The sequence below is a fragment of the Engraulis encrasicolus genome, chromosome 10 (assembly GCF_034702125.1).
Source record: "Engraulis encrasicolus isolate BLACKSEA-1 chromosome 10, IST_EnEncr_1.0, whole genome shotgun sequence".
In the NCBI taxonomy this organism is placed as follows: Eukaryota; Metazoa; Chordata; class Actinopteri; order Clupeiformes; family Engraulidae; genus Engraulis; species Engraulis encrasicolus.
Window position 1 is genome coordinate 18,174,219 of NC_085866.1, and position 19,853 is coordinate 18,194,071.

The 19,853-nt window shown below is 43.6% G+C and overlaps 1 protein-coding gene across 1 annotated transcript; it reads right to left on the reverse strand.

Annotated features, from left to right (window-relative positions):
- Positions 1–1,051: 1,051 nt before the first annotated feature.
- samd10a (sterile alpha motif domain containing 10a) lies at positions 1,052–17,837 on the reverse strand. Its single transcript, XM_063209615.1, has 5 exons — positions 17,767–17,837; positions 15,655–15,833; positions 8,713–8,881; positions 1,552–1,692; positions 1,052–1,200 (listed from the first exon to the last, which is right to left on the reverse strand). The coding sequence occupies exons 1-5, from the start codon at positions 17,777–17,779 to the stop codon at positions 1,178–1,180; spliced, it is 525 nt and encodes a 174-aa protein (XP_063065685.1). The 5' UTR covers positions 17,780–17,837; the 3' UTR covers positions 1,052–1,177.
- Positions 17,838–19,853: the final 2,016 nt, after the last annotated feature.

Sequence of the window (19,853 nt, forward strand, 5' to 3'; positions counted from 1 at the left end):
ACACATTCAATTTGCCTAACCCCATTTACAGTACCGATGCATATAAACAAAATGTGGGGAATGGATCCTGTAGAAACATATTGTGTTTCAAGTGTGTTTCAATTGTGTGTGTGTGTGTGTGTGTGTGTGTGTGTGTGTGTGTGTGTGTGTGTGTGTGTGTGTGTGTGTGTGTGTGTGTGTGTGTGTGTGTGTGTGTGAGAGAGAGAGTGTGTGTGTGGAACTGGGTTTTTCAGGCAGAGCCGTTCACTCTTCTCCTTCATTGGTGTCTGCCGTCTGTCATCTGGGTCGCTCCGTACTCTCTGTGCTGTCCATTTCTCTTCTGACAAACATCTTTGTGTTTGACGCAGTTAGGAACACACACACACACACACACACCACACGCATGCTCAATGCACACATGCGCACACACACACACACACACACACACACACACACACACACACACACACACACACACACACACACACACACACACACACACACACACACACACACACACACACACACACACAGAATATGTCTTTAAGTACAGTGATTTAAAAAAAAAGACAGTGGAATGGACTCAGTCCCAGATTATTCCCTCTGCCTCCAACTAGAGAGATAACACAACACGAGCAGCAGGGAGAAGAAAGGACGAGTGTGGAATAATCTCTCTCTCTCTCTCTCTCTCTCTCTCTCTCTCTCTCTCTCTCTCTCTCTCTCTCTCTCTCTCTCTCTCTCCTTCTCTTCCACAGCTGCAGGCTACACCACGCCGCTCCACTGGCTATGTGACGGGAGGCCAGTGTGCTTTGTGAGCCTCAATGGAAGGCTGCTCCAGCACGTCTTTCAGGAATCAGTTTCCAGTGGTTTAGTCCGGGTGTCTATGGAGCCTGAAGGCCCACAGGCTATGGTGCATACTGTACACTCACTCACTCTTTCTCTCTCTCTTTCTTTCTCTCTCTCTCTTTGTCATACACAATCTCTCTCTCTCTCTCTCTCTCTCTCTCTCTCTCTCTCTCTCTCTCTCTCTCTCTCTCTCTCTCTCTCTCTCTCTCTATCTCTCACACACACACACACATACACACGCAAAGTTACAGCTCCACGGTCCGATGCTTTGTAGTGTCCTCCTTCTGCCTATTTCACTTTCATCTTCTCCCCTTCTGCTCTGCCACGGTGAGAGGTCCCACGGATGGATGGATTACGACAGGTTTCCAACCAAACCTGTGTGGCACAGTGGAACAGAGTGGAGAGAAGGTCAGAGAAGAGGGGAGGTGAAAGAGATATGCACACTGTGGCCTATATAAAGATTAGGTTAGAAACAAAATAAATGCACTAGATATTTTAGTGTATGCGCAAACTCTCTCTCTCTGTCTCTCTGACACACACGCATGCACACATGCACCCACACACGTGCACACACACACGCATGGACACACACACACACACACACACACACACACACACACACACACACACACACACACACACACACACACACACACACACACACACACACACACACACACACACACACACACACACGCACACACACACACAGAGGCAGATATATACCCCGGCTGAGCAGCTGGAGGTTGCGTCCCTCCTCCTGCACCTGAAGCTGCAGCACCTGCTGGAGGAGCTCCTGTCTCAGGGTCTCCTGCACCAGGCCCATCCTCTCCAGCTTCTCCCCGTTCAGACGCAGCAGAGCACGACCTGCATGCACAGACAGTTCACATTTCTTTCAGCACTTTACATTTCTTTTTTTGAGCTTTAAAGGAACAGTCCACTTTGTTTCAATAGTAAAGTGTGTTCTTCTCCGATCTGAGATGAGCTGCTCCCGACCTGCCTCCTCTTCTGACGTGCCCCCAGTCAGCAACACGCGCGGCCCAAACTCTTTAGCATTGGCTTGGCTCAGCTTTGCCTATGGACAGCATGAGGTGCGTTAAGTTAGAAGTGACCAAATTGTTCCGTGTGGTCCTTATTTAAACATCCCTGCACGACGATCCCTGTAAACCGATCCAAAAGTTGTTGCACAAAATGAAACGTGGCGATTTCCTATCTAGATAGAGAAATGGCACAGTAATGACAGGCGTAGTAACACATTCAGAGTACTTCGACTACGACTCTTCGATGCATTGATACCTTCACTCCTAGTCCTCTCGCACAAAGGGAGAGGGGGAGGGGGAAGGGGGGCTAGGAGTGAAGGTATCAATATGTAAAAGACGAGGTACTCCGAACGAGTTTGGGCCGCGCACGTTGCTGACAGGGGGCGCGTCCGAAGACGAAGCAGGTCGGGAGCAGCTCATCTCAGATCGGAGAAGAACACACTTTGCTATTGAAACACGGTGGACTGTTCCTTTAAGCCTTTATTTTTTTGTGACAGGACTATTAAGAGGGTGACAGGAAGCAGTGGGGAGAGAGAGAAAGGGAAGGTTCGACAAATGACCCGGGCCAAACTTGAACCCTGGTCACCGGAGTAGCAGACCAGTGCCCAGCCGGCGGGGCCGGCACTTTAGATTTCATTGACAAGGGGGGCGCGGTGGCGCAGTGCGCTAATTTTGGGCTTGCATGCCCACGGGGACCCCGGTTCGAGTCCCGATCCCACCCCGTCTCTCTATCCCACTTGTTTCCTGACACCATCTCAGACTGTCCTATCAAAATAAAGGCATAAAAAGCCCCTAAAATATATTAAAAAAAAAAAAAGATTTCATTGACAGGAACGTGCAAGAGAGGGTGAGAGAGATAGGGGGGTAGAGATCGGGAAATGACCACGTATCGGAATCGGACCCATGTCTCCGGATTTATGGTATGGCGGCCCCTTAAAATGTTGATATTTCCAGACACTGACACAGCTGAGGGAAACATGGTTATGTTGGCAACATAGCATACATTTTGGACCCGGGTTCCAGCCTGACCAGAGGTCATTTCCCGACCTCTCACCATCTCACACTTCCACAGTCATATCTAAATAAAGGCATGAAGCAAAAATATATTTATAAACCAACACAGTTTGTTATTCTGATCAAAATGGCTGGGCTGCTGTACCAAGGAGGATTTTAGTGATGGTGAGGTGGATTGTCAACATTCTTGTGTGATCTTGTCACAACCCTTTGCAAAGGAATACGGCGCTGATAGAATGAGTCCAAGTTTCTACATAAATCTTTTATGTGTGCGATGCATAGCCACATGCCGCCTGAGAACAACTATGCCTGGGGCTGGTCTGGCCTTAGAGCTGCCATCCATGATCTCCACTCTCCTTCTGCCTTTCTACAGCTAGCCAGCCTCTAGCTCGCTCTCCCATCCCTCCCTCCCTCCCTCCCTCTCTCTCTCTGTCTCTCTCTATCTTGTCCTTTTTCATCATCATCATCATCTTCTACTACTACTACTGCCTCTCTCTCTCCGTCTGCTTCATACACAGTAAAGCTGAGTTGATTCAGCACTAAGAGAGTCACAGCCGTCTCTGAAAGTGTTGAGCAAACACTGCAAAATTCATTGTGTACTTGTGTTGTGCCTCTCTGCAGCCCAGTGCTAAGTCTCCAGAAAGCCACCCCCCCCCCCAATCTCCACCGCACAGGTCCCAGCATGCCTCTGCCCTTGATGCTTTGTGTCCAATTAGAGGGATGGGGATGAGTGCCAGCCGATTCCCTGCGGACCTGAGGCTTCTTAAAGGAGCCCGGAGGCGAGGAGGAGGAGGAGGAGGAGGACGAGGACGAGGAGAGGGAGGAGGACAGCCTACTGTACTGTATGGAGCAGATAGAGGCCTCCCATCTTCTATTCTGCCCATTTGCATGCATGTGTACATCGTATACACACACAAACAAGCATGTGTGTCTGTGAGTTTGTGCGTATGCGCACACATGCATGTGCATGTGCATGTGAGTGCACTCATACACACATAAACGCATGTACACACAAACACATGCAGACACATGATAAAGAAACAGGCACAGACAGTCTCTTTGAAGTCTCTCTACCTCTCACTCACTCACTCTCTCTCTTTTTCTGTCGGTCTCTGTCTGTCTGTCTCTCTCTTTCACACCCCACACACACAAATTAACACATGTCCCCCGTGCACACACACATGCATACACACACACAAACACACACGTCCCCCGAGCACACACATGCATGCACGCACACGTACACACACATGCATGCACACACACACACACACACACACACACACACACACACACACACACACACATGCACGCACGCACGCACGCACACACACACACACACACACACACACACACACACACACACACACACGCACACACACACACACACACACACACACACACACACACACGCACACACACACGCACACAAGCACACACAGAGTTTTTCAGGCTTTCAGTTTTATTCATACTTGCACAAATATTTAAATATGCATACATAATTATTTTCAAATGGAATCAGTAAATTAGCAAAACATTACATGCAGCTTTTCACACAAACTACTGCTTTGACTACAGTTATACACAGTCGGGCCTCCTACTATATAAACAGTGTCTTGAAGTTTCAAAATATCAATGTTAAAACAAAAAATCTGTAAAGCACTGATGAGGACTGTGACGGCCTAATACAGTATAAAGAAAGAATATGAAAAAATGTCTGAAGCCTGGGACATAACAGCAGAGGGGGCGATGAAACGGACAAAGCAACAAACTGTAACAGCTTTCCTCTACTGTATTGCAGACCACATAATCACTGAGATGCTGTAAAAGATCCTTTATCTCTGTTCTACAAGGAAATGAAATGCCACCCTCCCCAGTTTGGAATCGTGGAGCATGTGTAGTAGTAGCTGCTCTAATCAAGGCTGTTATCAGGACTTTCCGAAGTCACACATGCATGACTGTCAAGAGGCTCTTTATGGTTTCAACAAGCTTTCCAGAACAAGTCCTTTCACACCCCATTCATCTCCTGCCAAGCGGCAGCATCCAAAGGCTTCAAACAGATGTGAGCATGTACAGACATTCTCCTCTCTTCTCTTCGCTTCTCTTTCACCCCACATTCACAAGCTCAAATACTATCAAATCATTCAAAATTGATTTATATAGCACTAATATATCTTTATTTATTATATGCTTAACATGTCATATTTATACTTAATATATTATAAATGTATCTATTTATTTGTCATACAGTATGTCTAGTATGTCTTAATACAGTACTGTATGTATAATATGCCTTTACTTATTTAATATGTCATGAGCATACGTACATTAGGCTATGTACATGCAATGAATACAGATCCGTCCATTTGTCCAAAGGACACATACATATGGATGTGCCAACAAGCACATACACATTTCCACTTGAGCACCACCCTCATACACCCACAGACACATTTTCATACTTCATTCCATACTTATTTCTTACACTATGTACACAAAGCCCTGCCTACAGTAGGACGTGCCATGGTTGTTGATGATGACATCATGACACTAAGCTCTGCTAGTAGCCCCTGGCGACTCATGTAAGATTCAGCTGGACATACAAGCAGGAGGTTTTGTCAGTGGAGAGGTGAACTCTCGCCCCAATGCATCTGTCACCAATGGACAGCAGGCCCTCATCTGACTAACCTCAGCAGCAGCTCACCGATTTGACATCATGGGAGTGACATATTGCATACAAAAAGCACATTGCAAGTTTGAAATAGAATATACCGGTAAAAATGTTTTACTGCTGCAAAAATTGGACTTTATCGTTTGCTTTCAGCTTTGGGCAGTAATGCATTACAAAAGTAATGAATTACTGTAATGCATTACTTTTTGCTGTAATGCAGTAATGTAAGGCATTGCAGGGCAAAAATCTGTAAAATGTACTTAGTAACAATGCTAAATAACTTTACAATTGCATTACAATGATCTGGATTTTAGTGGTATTCAGTGTGGTGGGTCAGAAAGAAACTATTCCTGAACCTGGTAGTTTTTAGCTGCCAAAAACACCTGGATGGGAGGTGAAAAAGTCATGACTCATTAGCTTGATTTACACTGTAATAAATGACCAGATCCATATTTAGGCCTACAGTTTTTTTTGGCAAAAATAACTAAAGAAATGCAAAAGTACCTGTAGTGTAATGCCTTACATCTTAAATATAGTAAGGGATTATTTTGAAAAGACAGTAACATGTAATCAGCAATGCATTACAGTTTTTGAGTAACTTGCCCATCACTGTTTGCTTTACAATAGAACATTTCGGTCTGTGTGTCTATTGTGCTAGATGTCTCCTCTAATTTTATTGGATCACCCCGTGTTCACCCTGTCCCAGCATGTCCTGGTAATCCAAGCACCACGACACATTTCAAAGACAGCATGTGAAAGTTGGGTACAAGTTAGGTCCAATTTCCCCTGCTCTTTTCTGTGATCACCTCCACTCTGAGAAGCAGGTTATCTCTCTCTCTCTCTCTCTCTTTCTCCCTCTCATTAGCTCTGCCTCCTGGAGTCCTGCTCATTAACGAATCCAGATGGCAGCCACATCATGGTGGGAAGGACTTTCCCTCCACTTAGAGTCCTCCAAGCCCGAGAACAACCCAGGCCTGGAGGAGGTGGAGGAGGAGGAGGTGGAGGAGGAGGAGGAGGAGGAGGTGGAGGAGGTGCAGGAGGAGGAGGTGCAGGTGGAGGAGGAGGTGGAGGAGGTGCAGGAGGAGGTGGAGGAGGTGCAGGAGGAGGAGGTGGAGGAGGTGCAGGAGGAGGTGGAGGAGGAGTAGGTGGAGGAGGTGCAGAGGAGGTGCAGGTGGAGGAGGTGGAGGAGGGGAATTCTGTGGTTTCTCCAGCTTCATAGCTGACTACGGTAACTGTGGAGATGCAGCGTGTGGGGCTTTTACTTTCCCCTTTGCGAGGTGGAGGGAAATGCGGTTATTTAATGGGGTTCTGGATATGGTTTTGAAACCCTATGACTCTTATCTGTGGTTTTTAAATGGATTTTTGTCATCATGGGGATGAAGTTAACAAACGTTTTTCATCCCTGTTGCTCACAAAACAAACCCACTTCAACTTAGTATAGTATACTGTAGACAAATGCAAATCCAGTCATGTTTAAATATTCACAACCAGGGCTCTAAATTAACGCACGCCAACACGCCAAATGCGGGTGAAAATCCATTTTGGCTAGTAGAAAAAATCATCCACTAGCCAAATTGGCCGGTAGACTCTAGCGCGCGCCCGAACGTCAAACAGCTGCCAGCACAGATCTGCTGAATGCCGTCTGATGAACGTAAAACGGCGCCTACATTACCCATGAGGCCATGAACATTCGGCCTACCGTCATGATGTAGCCCACACCCATTGGCTGGCCGTTAATCACAATAACGCAGCTTCACATTCATTGGCTGCGTGTTAGATGCCCGCGCTGGAACTACTGTTGATCAAATATTTTCAATGAGCGGACTAGCGCAGATTATTTCGGTTTTGGACGGGTGAAAAGAATGTGGCAGTGGTTAGAGCAAGGTTATGTGTCGGTGAATGCAACTTGCAACTGTAGTGACGCTGAAATGGAGTGGTGGTGAGCGAAAACGGCATGAGTGGAGGAGCATGACAGCTGTCTGTCAAAACCGTGTAGCCCTGCTGTCAGAAGTCGTCTGATATTTGCGAGGTCCTCGCAACTACCTACGATGGAGTTGTCGTTTCCTAATAATGCCCACGCCATCGGAAAGACCATGCACGAGTTTGACATGGATGAACGAGTAAGTGAAAAAAAAACGGTAACAAAAAACTAGCGACGCTATGAAAGTAGCAAAGTAAAAGCTGGTGGTCTCCGTGATGTTATTGGATGTCTACTAGTTTAGACATAGCGTAGCCTAATTACAGTATTGTCATTCCAAGCGCATGATATTAGAGTGAAGCAAGTAGGCTATTAATCCTGCAGGAACCTAAAGGTGTGAAGCAGCAGCAGCAGCAGCATAAAGAAACACACAATGCAGACATCATACACATCGCACTGAGTTGGCTGTGTGTGTGTGTGTGTGTGTGTGTGTGTGTGTGTGTGTGTGTCCTCCTCTTCTCCTCCCCACCCCTCTCTTCTGTGCATTGTCCATGGCATGTGGCCTACTGTGTGTGAAGTTTAAGTGATAGGCCTACTGTGTGGGGATGAGGTTTTGTGTTTGGATAGTGTATGTTGAAAGTCTGGTATGTGTGCAACATGTGTGTTGAAGGCATGCTGTGTTTGTGTGAGGTGTAGGCCTATACTGCATGTGAGGTTTGGGTGATGGTGTAATAGGCTAGTGTTTGGCTGTCTGTACAGTATATGGTCAAGCGTAGGCCTGGTATGTGAGAGGCATGTGTGATGCAATTCACTGTTTTCAGAGGAAATTGAATAAAAAATAATGAAAATGCAGGTAATAAAAATAATTTGGCCTACTAAATAATTATAGAACAAACTGAACAGTGAAATGTGTTGAGTATAATGTTTGTATTGTTTATCTGTGTTGAGGATAGAGTTTAGTGGAATAATTAAAAGAAACATAATTAACGCATGGTTTATTTTGGTGAGATAAAAAATGGCTAGTTGACCTTCCATTTGGCTAGTAAGAAAAAATGTCTACTAGCCAAATTGGCTGGTGGTGGAAAAAGTTAATTTAGAGCCCTGAAACCAACCATACGCACGCACGCACGCACGCACACACACAGGCAGGCAGGCAGGCAGGCAAACACAGACAGAGAGACAGAGAGACAGAGAGACAGAGAGACAGAGAGACACACAGACACACACACACACACACACAGTACCTGTGATGGCGTGGTGGGAGAAGGCTTCCACGTAGGTAAGGTAGTTGTGTGGGCAGTGTTTTTTCAGCCAGCGACACACATCTTGTTGACTCCAAAGCACAACAGGTCGGTAAAGACTAGGGAGGATGGGGCTGGTGTGATACACAGAGTACGTATCTCCTGTTCGGAGCTGAGAGAGGGGTTGGCGGTGGGCAGAGAGAGAAAGAGAGAGAGAGAGAGAGAGAGAGAGAGAGAAAGAGAGAGAGAGAGAGAGAATTAAAAACACAGTGAGGGAGACATCGAAAATGATCAATTTTGAAAGTTTTTATTCAATATGCTCTGTGTATATAGGCTACTGTAATGAAAGGGGGGGGGGGGTACCGGGTCATTGCAAGGATATACAAATGCATAGAAAACATAGAAGTTTACCTCGTGAACAAATGAAAACAACAAGAAACAACATCATAGGTTAGTGTAGTCCACTGGTGGGAAGATGGGTATGCTATGCTCTCCCAAGTCATCATCAATAACGAACACACTCATTCCTTACCACAGCAAGAGCAAACGCCAGCACCCCCCCGCCCCCCAACACACAAACACACACATACACACGCAGACACACAGACACACAGACACACAGACACACAGACACACACACACACACACACACACACACACACACACACACACACACACACACACACACACACACACACACACACACAATCACCACATCACCAAAACAAGCATTCAGCCTCTTGACTACACACATATCCCAACGACATTCATGGCCGTGTGGGAAATAAAGTGTTTTAATAACCACGTTCCGGCGTGTGAACAGAGTATAATTAAGATGGATCATTGAATCACCAGCGCCTCTCTGATTGGTTGGCACAGAGACCACTCCATAATCAAGCAAACTGCGGTTGTTAAACGCAGCCCCTTCTTTTTTAAAGTGGCTCGTCTTCCCTACCATCCTCCCTTCGTCAGAGGGGAGTCACTGGCTTGGGGACATATGGACAAGACAGATGCCAAACCTTTCAGATGTCAGTAATCATCATTTGCTTGTTATTATTTCCTACAACAGTATGTGTCCTCTATGTCCAGCCACTCCACCCTCTGCACTGGTTCCCATCACTAAGCCACCATTAGTACATTAGAATTTGGGGTTTGGTATTGTCACAGTTGTAAGATTTGTGAACATCAAAGGTACTGCAGATTTAACATATGGTAAAAATTAGGGATGCAAATTATGGATTAATTCATTAATCATTAGTTGATAGTCTTATTGATCGACTTACGATTAATTGATAAGCGGCGTTTTCCCCCCAAACTCTCAATGTTTCTCGAAAAAAAAACCCTACTAAATCTACATTTTTTATAACAAATTGAGATAAAGTACCACATTTAAATTAATACTATTTCAATTCTTTAATTCAAAGGTGATTTAAATATTCCCAGTATTCACACCCCTCTTCACACACACTCTTCACATGCCCATTTCACCTGGGTCTCTTGTCAGTTGAATTGTCGATTAGTTGCGATTAATGCTTTTTAATCGATTAATGCATTGATCGATTAAAGTTGATTAATCGATTAATTGTTTGTATCCCTTGTAAAAATTCCTATATTTTAAGCCAATCAAACAAGCACATGGGATTTTTGGTTTGGGGTTTTTGATTACATGGTTAATAAAATGGAAATATCATTATACTTTGCCTTACATTCCACATTTGCCTTTGCATTTGACTTACAACTTGCATTTGCCAGGAATGTTGTGATAAGTGTACACAAATACATAACCACACAACCCTTTCATGTAACATCACAGGGGTTTGTGTTTAAACTCAGTCCAGTCCGAGGACATCCTCTGTTGGACGTGCTCATAACTCTGTTGCATCACTATATGTGTTCTCTCTGTACTGTACCTTACCTGCATCTCCCCCAAAGCCTCGTGGTTGCATCAGTAACCAACTCTTCACTTCTCAACTGTTTTCCACCATCTGCTGCCTCATTAGTTTCTCTCTCTCTCTCTCTCTCTCTCTCTCTCTCTCTCTCTCTCTCTCTCTCTCTCTCTCTCTCTCTCTCTCTCTCTCTCTCTCTCTCTCTCTCTCTCTCTCTCTCTCTCTGCACAATACTTCTCCATGGGGAACTGCTCTGGACAATGCACCTCCACACACAGCAAAAACAAACACAAACATCACACCAAAGATATATCTCAAACAAACATGCAGACACACATACACATAGTATACTGTGTCAGACAAACATGCAGGAGTAAACATTCCCATACATCCCGTCCCCCTCTCTCCCCTCCCACTTGTGCCATTCATCAAACACAAACACCAGCTCTCTGTTGGGAGTGCCAGATTATGGTGCGTGTCGGTCATACGGCAATGTCACAGGAGTGTGCAGCCGTCCCTCTGTGACGCACACACACACGCACACGCACACACGCGCGCACACATACGCCCGCATGCCCACACACCTCTACCCAACCTCTCCACCCACACACTCGCTGCAGAGCTTTTTCGTTTTTTTTTTTGTGCTGCACCTGAGCCCTAGCCTGGCCGCGCCAAAAACCCCTACAGCAAAGCTGTGCCCCGGGAGCAAATTCATTTTGCGGCCACTAGGGGCGTCTAGATTTCTAGGCTACCTGAGCCCAGATATTTCTCTCTCTCTCTCTCTCTCTCTCTCTCTCTCTCTCTCTCTCTCTCTCTCTCTCTGTCTCTCTCTCTGGATGACTACAGTAGTCCTGTTACCCCCACCTCTCCCAAACACCAGTCACGTACCACTGCCAGGTTTGCTGAACTATCTCTTAACGGGTTACTCTGGCGAACAAAGGATGTCATGGTTGAAAATTGGTCAAAAATGTCAGCAACTGGTACATTTGAAATTTTTCACCACTAGCCTTCATGTGTAATAGTGTGATGCATTGCCATATGTACTTCATTCATTTTCTTTTTTCACCTTTGCCAACATTACACAATAAAAATATAAATAAAAACTATGATCGTTTATATGTAGAATACGTTGCAAAAGGCTAATAATAAAGTTTCAAAATAATAATGATGATGATGCACCATTACATCATATCATGTGGTTGTTTTCTGGACTAAAGGGTAACAGAACTTTGAAAGGACACATCACGATACTGCACCCTTGCATCACAATGGTCAGTATTGTGACTGCATATCAAGATTAATCATGATTCGATTCAATATCGTCATAGCCCTACACATTCTGACCTCGACAAAATGTAACTGTGTCTGGAGATGCTCCCTCTCTCTCCCTCCCTCTCCTTTTCTGTTTCTAATTACCGTAACTTCATAAATATTTAGTTAGCTACAAATGTGCAGCAAGGGGTTATATCTGTACACAATATCGCAATGCATCGTGATAGTATCACATCGTGGCATGTGTATCGTGATGCGCATCGAATCGTGAACCCCTTGCCAATATCCACCCCTAATGTATACCTGACCAACATCTCATTTTGTACCTTCACAAGAAAGGGTTTGACTATGATCAAGCTCCAGGGTTTGATCATATATTCACTCTCTGAAAAAATATCAAAGTAGGAAATGCGCTCTTCTTCCTGCACAGATTATCTCTTGCAGGTGGGCAAGAGCCTCTTCAGAGTTCAAAAGGTTCCAGGCTGACTCTGTATTGATTTTCCAATTAGCTGAACTGGAGAAAAATATTAGAACCAAACAACTAAAGAAAAATGTTTTCCAACTTCTACTACATCCATTTTATGTTTTACCTTTAATGCATTCAAGAAGGTCCCATTGCGATATTACATCCCATATACCAGGGAGTGGGCAAAGTAAAGTTAAAGGGACACTGTGCAGGAAATGGTCAAAAAAGGTACTGCAACTATGCTGCTCATTGAAACTGGGCTGCCAATTGCCAAATTTGATCTTTACATGAAAGTTTTCTAAGTAATAAACATATATTTTCTAGTATGGTCCAAGTAGAGTCATTTTTTGCAGCTAAAAATGGCTATTTTTGGAAATTCAAAATGGCGGACCATGGAGAAGATCCCCCTTTTCATGTATGAAAAGTGCAATTTTCCCAATCATGATGAATACTTAGAATTTGATGGTGGTGGTAAGTATTCATGAAAAAGGTAACATTAGTGAATGGGCAGCATGGATTCTGAAAATAGACAACTAAAAATCTCACACAGTGTCCCTTTAATGATAAAAAAATAATAATTAAAAAACATTTGCTTTGCTGATGTGATGGTTCTTTTGCCAATTAGATGTCAAAGAAAAAAAAGTCCCCACTTTGAAGTTGAAAGGGTTGAAATTAAGCATGGTCCCCAATTAAACCTGAAAAATCGCTGTGACCCACAAAAATATCTCTCGAGACTGCCAGTACTCCTTCACCCCACAGCTCTCCCAGTGCAACTCTTGTGATATTTTTTAAGTAGCACTCTTTATATACAAACATATATACAAATAGAGGTATAAATATCGTCAATGGCGCACATTTTTAATTCAGGATTAATAATTCAAATAGCTCCGTCAAGATTACTTTGTTCTTTCATTTAATTCCAAATTGTGAAGTGTTTACATGACGTTTTCAAAGCAGATTAAGCTTCATTCAGAATTAAAGTGAGTTCATTCTGAATTAAATGTCTCATGTAAACATAGGGCTAGCCAATGAAATAAAACATGCAGCAACGAGGTAATAAAAGTAATCCCCCTCATCACGGGCATTATGAATTATTGAGTCCACAGAAATGCAACTCTTGCAAACTGTAATTACGGAAGAAAGTGTGTTCATTAAAGAGCACCATGTGCAAAGACTGTACACCACTGACGAGATTAGAGAAAGTTAATTTGGGCCTTAACAAAAGAGCCACGACCCCTCGGTACACCATGTTCTATTCCTCTTTAATAACCAGTTCTGAACGACCTCAACATCCTAATTAACATCACCATAACGACATCAGATTAGCAACCACGCCATTGCTGTTAATTAAAAGGAGTAAAAAAAAATCCAGAAAACACAAACTGTAGGGAGCAGTAGTGAGAGGGATTCATTTGAGTGTGGCTGAGTCTACACTGACTGATTTTAGTCACTTCATACAGAATAGATTGTGAGGAGGAGGAGGAGGAGGAAGAGGAGGATGAGGAGGAGGAGGAGGGAAAGCAGGGCAGGAGGAAGACAGGGGCACACATGCGGACCTACGTATGCCCTGGTGTTGTTCTGTACAGACCAGCAGTGCTATGTCCGAGTAAAGGACCAATCTATTTAAAGCCACTTTGACTGAATGCCCGCTAACAGTAACAGTGCCTCCTGGGTAGGCAGCATCTCTCCTATTCTCCTCAGACAAAGGGCTCATTTGGCGAGATAGATGGAGAGAGAGAGAGAGAGAGAGAGAGAGAGAGAGAGAGAGAGAGAGAGAGAGAGAGAGAGAGGATGAAGAGTGCATTTAGACTGATTTTCTACACTCTCTCTTCTGTGTAGGAGTCTTTGTGCAAATGCATCTCAGAGACTACAGCAAAGCATGCAACCATGGGGATGACTGACATACGGATGCTGTGTAGATGACAAAATGAAGTAGTTTGTTGTACTAAACGCTGAGATGCCGGAAACGCCATCCGATCCATCCACAAGTAGTTTGGTGATCCTGCTAACTAACTAAGAGGCTGATCAAAAGCCAACTACCAAAAGAATGTCGGGGAAAACACAAAGCTCCTTGGACGTAAATAAGTAAAGTCTCAATTGGATATCCATGAGAAGGAATAAAGCATAAGAATGCCTCTCACGGAGACCAGCCTCTCCTGCATATGAAATGGGGCCACAGAGAGAATGGGTCATTAAAAGAAGCCGTGGTATGAAAAGGGCCAGTTTGTGGGCTGCTCCCTGTAGATGAACTACTTAAAAGCATCCCGTGTCATGGTGGATTCACAGTGCTGCCTCGCTCCCTACCCAGCCAGCAACCCCTTCTCCAGCCCTCCACAATCTCATCTTCTGTAACTCAAACGCAAAGTGCTCTTTTACACAGCCGGAGCATAACAGCCGGAGTGTTACTATAACCACTGTCTGCTATTGAGATGATTTTTCTTCAATGATTAAAAACTCTGCATGCATATACCGTAGAGGTAGATTATAATGTGGTAGAGGTGAACTTCACATACCACAAAAATGCAAAATTATGCACGACCATGCCGAATAAAAAAAAAAGAAAAAACATACTATTTAGGATAGGTAAAAATCAAACCCCTGTGCCAGTCATTCTGTACCCATAGGCCTATGTGGAACATCACATGTTTTATACTAATTGTGGAGATTTATAAAATATTCAGCACACAGGAAATCACTCACAGATTTTGCATGTACAGTTGAAACTTAATGTCTAACAACATAAGCAGCTGTACCGTATGTGGCCTGATGAGAAATCAAGGCCACTTTTGGCTTTGAATGAGGCATCAAAGTAGGTTGTGTGCTGTAACACTTGTCTCCATATCATATAGTTGTGTGAGTTACTCTAATGACAGAGGCCGTGTCGTTCCGTTGTGGCATTTAAAAAAGAGCAGTGAAATTCAAAATGCCACCGACCGGATCAGTGAGTCATATTCAGGCTCTGCTGGGCTCAAGTTTAATTAAAATGGCATGTGAATTGATTGGCTGACATCACATTCTTGTGACATTTATTCAATATTTTCCCAATGGCAAGGGATCTGTGACAGTTCTCTTTCACTCCTAGACGAAACATCATTAACAGCAAGCAAGGAACTTTGGATGAGAGGTGAGAGCTGATCTTTTCACTTCTCTAAAAAAGAGTAGACCGTTTTCCTGTTCAGCAAAGTAATATTTTGCTTTCTAGGGAAACTGGAGGGATGTACTGTATGACCAGACCCTTAACTATTTGCAATTTTTTTGGGAGTGAAGAGTTAGGTGGGTTGTGTATTGTAGGAATATAGAATATATACTAGCAAGACCTACCTGCAGTTTTTCGGTTCCGGGCTGCTGCAGCAGTTTGACTGAGCGCCCCCCTGCTAACTTGTGCCGGCCCTCGTGCCAGGTCAAGTTGCCCCCCGTGCAGCGCGAGAGGTGATACTTGAAGTCCTCCGGCAGGGCCTTGTACTCCACAGCTGGCCGACAGAAGCTAAAACTAGATGCAGCTGAAAGAAAGAAAGAAAGAAAGAAAGAAAGAAAGAAAGAAAGAAAGAAAGAAAGAAAGAAAGAAAGAAAGAAAGAAATATATGAACATTTTCAAAACACGAGGTCTCTTCGTAACACTGCTTGAATGAGTATGAATTTGTGATCAGACACTATCCTGAAGGTGGTAAAAGAGGAGCTTTGCCAACAGTGTGTTGGCACCCTTTTATTCAAGATGGTGTGTTTGAGGTGGAACGTGCCACATCTAGTTTTCTATATATTCACCCCATAGGCATTTTTTGTTAAATCATGCTCACCATCAGCAAAAGACAGTTATTATTTTCATATAGGATATGAATGAAAGAATGAATGAATTTATTTAGTCTATTAGATGTAAAAACACTGTACAGCAACAATAAACATACATTGAAATGGCTTAAATAGACAGGGGTGTACACAAAAAAGTCCCAAGACTTATTTCCATTGTGGTCCCTCATAAGGCTGTCAAATAGGCCTACTAGGCATTGATTGATAGCGTATTATTATTGCTTACCACTTTGTGTGTTGTAATGACTAAAAAAGTAATTCCAGATATTTACATATGCAGTAGCTAGACTACTATAGAGTTTGTTGACGTCTACAAAACTGCACGTACAGTAGGCCTACAACACAACTGATGGATTTGTATCATGACACTTAACAAATCTATTCCATATTCAGACTGACTGCAGTGGACAATCATGGCAGAATGGGCATGTACAAGCATTTGCAACAGGTTTGCAACATACCATGACAGACCTGTCTAGTGGGTTGGAGCAGACAGACATCGCCTTTGTCATGTCCCTGACAGCCAGTTATTAGAGCTGTACATGTCATCATGTGCCTAATGATAAACCTCACTCTTTGTGTAGCGCTCCAAAAGTGGTCTTTCATGGTATGCATTTTCAAAAAGGCTATGCACGTTATTGTATTATTTTTGATTGAAACAATGTTCCACACTTATTTTTAATTAGGCCTATTTTTCACATTATTATAGCCTAATTATTTAATCCTGCAAAAGTCTGGCATTTCAACAGACATTCGATGCCTGCAATAATCCACCATGCCATGTATACCCCACCACCCCCACCCCCTCCACTCATAGGCTACATCTGTCAAACTGTATCGACCAATTGCCACACAATGTATTATTCATGAAGATTCCTTGTCTTTCCATCTTTGCGCATCGGAACCCCAAACAGTTCGTAATGACAGTGGTAATGACATTCTGTAGATGTGCACGAGCTAATTCTTGGGTTTGGCACTTCTAGACAAGTTCAGACCTGGATACCACAGCAGGAGAAAGAAAGAAGAAATACGCACAGAATGCACGCAGAAAATACGGCGACGACATAGCACAGGAATGTTTTTTTTTTAGGTCTAGGGCTTTGTTGTTCATGAGGACAGCTGGGACAAAAAGACAGACACATCAGAAAGTCGTGAAACAGATGGATACATATATGAGACTATGACATTATGTAGGGTCTATAATGTAGTCCTGGTGGCACACTAAGCTTCTTTAACCAATTTCTCATGATGTTTGCACAATGTTAAAAACAAATGTTGATCACTAGCTAAATGCATTAGGGTGCATTCAGCTAGTGATCAACATTTGTTTTTAACATTGTGCAAAAATCATGAGAAATTGGTTGAAAATCAACCAATAGTAAGAGTAAAAGGCTGCCTCAAATGGACCCCACTCTCTTCTCTCTGGAATAGTGGTCAGTTCAGGCACCTTCTTTAGGCTAGCCTACAACAAGAAAGGATTTATTTATTAAACCCATGTCCTGTAGACTTTTATGTGCCTATTTTGTAGCCTATATAAGAACCATCGTTTCACAATTTGCATCAAAATGCAAATCCTTGAATTAGCAGCCAAACTTTAAAAAAAGAAAGTTCATATGAATTTGTACTTACCGTCCACGGCCATGGCGCGCAACCTGTCCCTGTTTCAGCTCCCTTCAGGTGTGGTTTAGCGTGTAGTATTCCATTTCAGATAGGGCCACAGAATTAAGGCTCCCGTCCGCTGACTGCTCTCTGTTGGATGAAGCGCTCTCGACCTATGTGTACATCAAGTTCAATCTCCCAGAGCGCTCTCCTGACAACACGGGCATGCACACATGTCTGTGGAGACCACACCTGTTCACACGGTCACTCACAACAGCGGTCAGGCATGGCCAGGGTCACTCTGCGTTCTCGAGCGAGCTTCTCCCGCCCTACTTAAAGCTGTCTGTCAAAACTGCACACTAAACACACGGAGAGGTCGCACATGGTTTTATCTGGTGAAACGGAGTAACGGGGGAGCAAGAGCATTGTAGGAGGACACCTGCTGGACAAAATCGCAATCTCCAGGACCGGGAACAATCCAGTGCATGGCACAAGCCACCTGCCCTTGCTTGGTAGACAAAACTGAACACTTTTTTAAAAATGATAACACTTGACTTGCAATATAAATATAACAGCCAGTTGTTTCATGAATTCACACTAGTTGTCAACATGTGGTGTTTGCCTCCAACTCTATTTTATTAAGCATGTAGGTCTGCATGTAAACATGTCAGAAAAGAAAGATAGAAAATAGTCAACCAAATAAAGCCCATAGCCTATTTAACACAATTTAAAGACCCATTTCAGTAAACTGTACTTACTTAGGCCTCTTTATCAGTGCTCTCAAACCTCACCTTAATCTGGTCTGGTACAGTTCACACAGAGCAAACAAAGCCCATGCACAGACCTGAAGCAATGCTCCAGCTCCAGTCACTAAACAAACTAAACTGAATCAGGTATGGTTACTTGGGTGCGGGCTTGCAAAGGGGGTGTTGTTGAGTCTCTGTCCTGGGGCCATGTGGAACAAAGAGGAGCATCCCACCTCCCTCCCCCATTCCTCTCTTCCATCTACTGTACATGCATGTTGAGAGTTTACTCTCGTCCTTCAGTGGGATAAAGCAGGCCACTGCATGACACAACCCTGGCTGGGTCATGGTGCAGCAGTAAACCCGTTAAATTTCTAGTCCTATGGTGAGAAACATCAGTTCAGCCCTCTCCCACGTCTTCTTCCCTCCTTCCGCCTCCCCTTACCAAAATACAAGCGCTGTGGCCCCTAAACCCTGTAATTAGCTCAGCGAGTCATGTCTTTGAAAATACACCATCCCAATGAAAAGCACATGTGTGATAAAAAGGAAGCCAATACATTTCCCTGTCCACATACGATATTTTAGAGCCGGAGCTTATGGGTGAACCCAATGTCCACCACATTGGGATGTTTATGGAAACTGCAATCGCCACACAGACGAAGATGGAAGATTTCAAGCTGAAAGAAGACTGTGTATAGTGTAATGTGTGAGAAATTTTAGCTGTGGTGTTAACATGTCTACAAGGTCTACATTAAACACGAATGCATGAATGAATGAATGAATGAATGAATGAATGAATGAATGAATGAATGAATGAATGAATGAATGAATGAGACAGATTGACTTATTGATGAAAGAAAAGAGACTTCACCATTACAGTTTATACAGGTAAAACAGCAAGTAATTTTGGTTCTACCAAATATGTCACTGTAGGCCTAGACGTTCTGTTTAATTTTGAAGCAACTCACTTGCCAGTGAAATAAGTCCATTTATAATATAGTGTATATAAGGCTTAGTGTAAATATTGATACAAACAGCAATAGAGGGACATAAAATAGATAAAATGAATACAAAGTAGTCTAGACTGGCATTTCACAAAGATCATTGCATGTTTACTTGTGTGAACGAGCCAAGAGTGAAGCAATTACCCAAACTCCCATTGTAATCAGTGGATCTAACTAGGTAACCCCAGACTCGTGCAGGAGCAGCAGTCTGAGAAAAAAAAGTGAGTGAGATGCATAAGGATCCAGTCAATACACACACATCTCGTACCCCTGGTTGGGAAACACTGCAATAAGCAATGGTTAGAAATTAGAGGTAACAACTAAAACACACCACAAAAAGTTATTCTGCGGGTGGTGTCACTGTCCACAG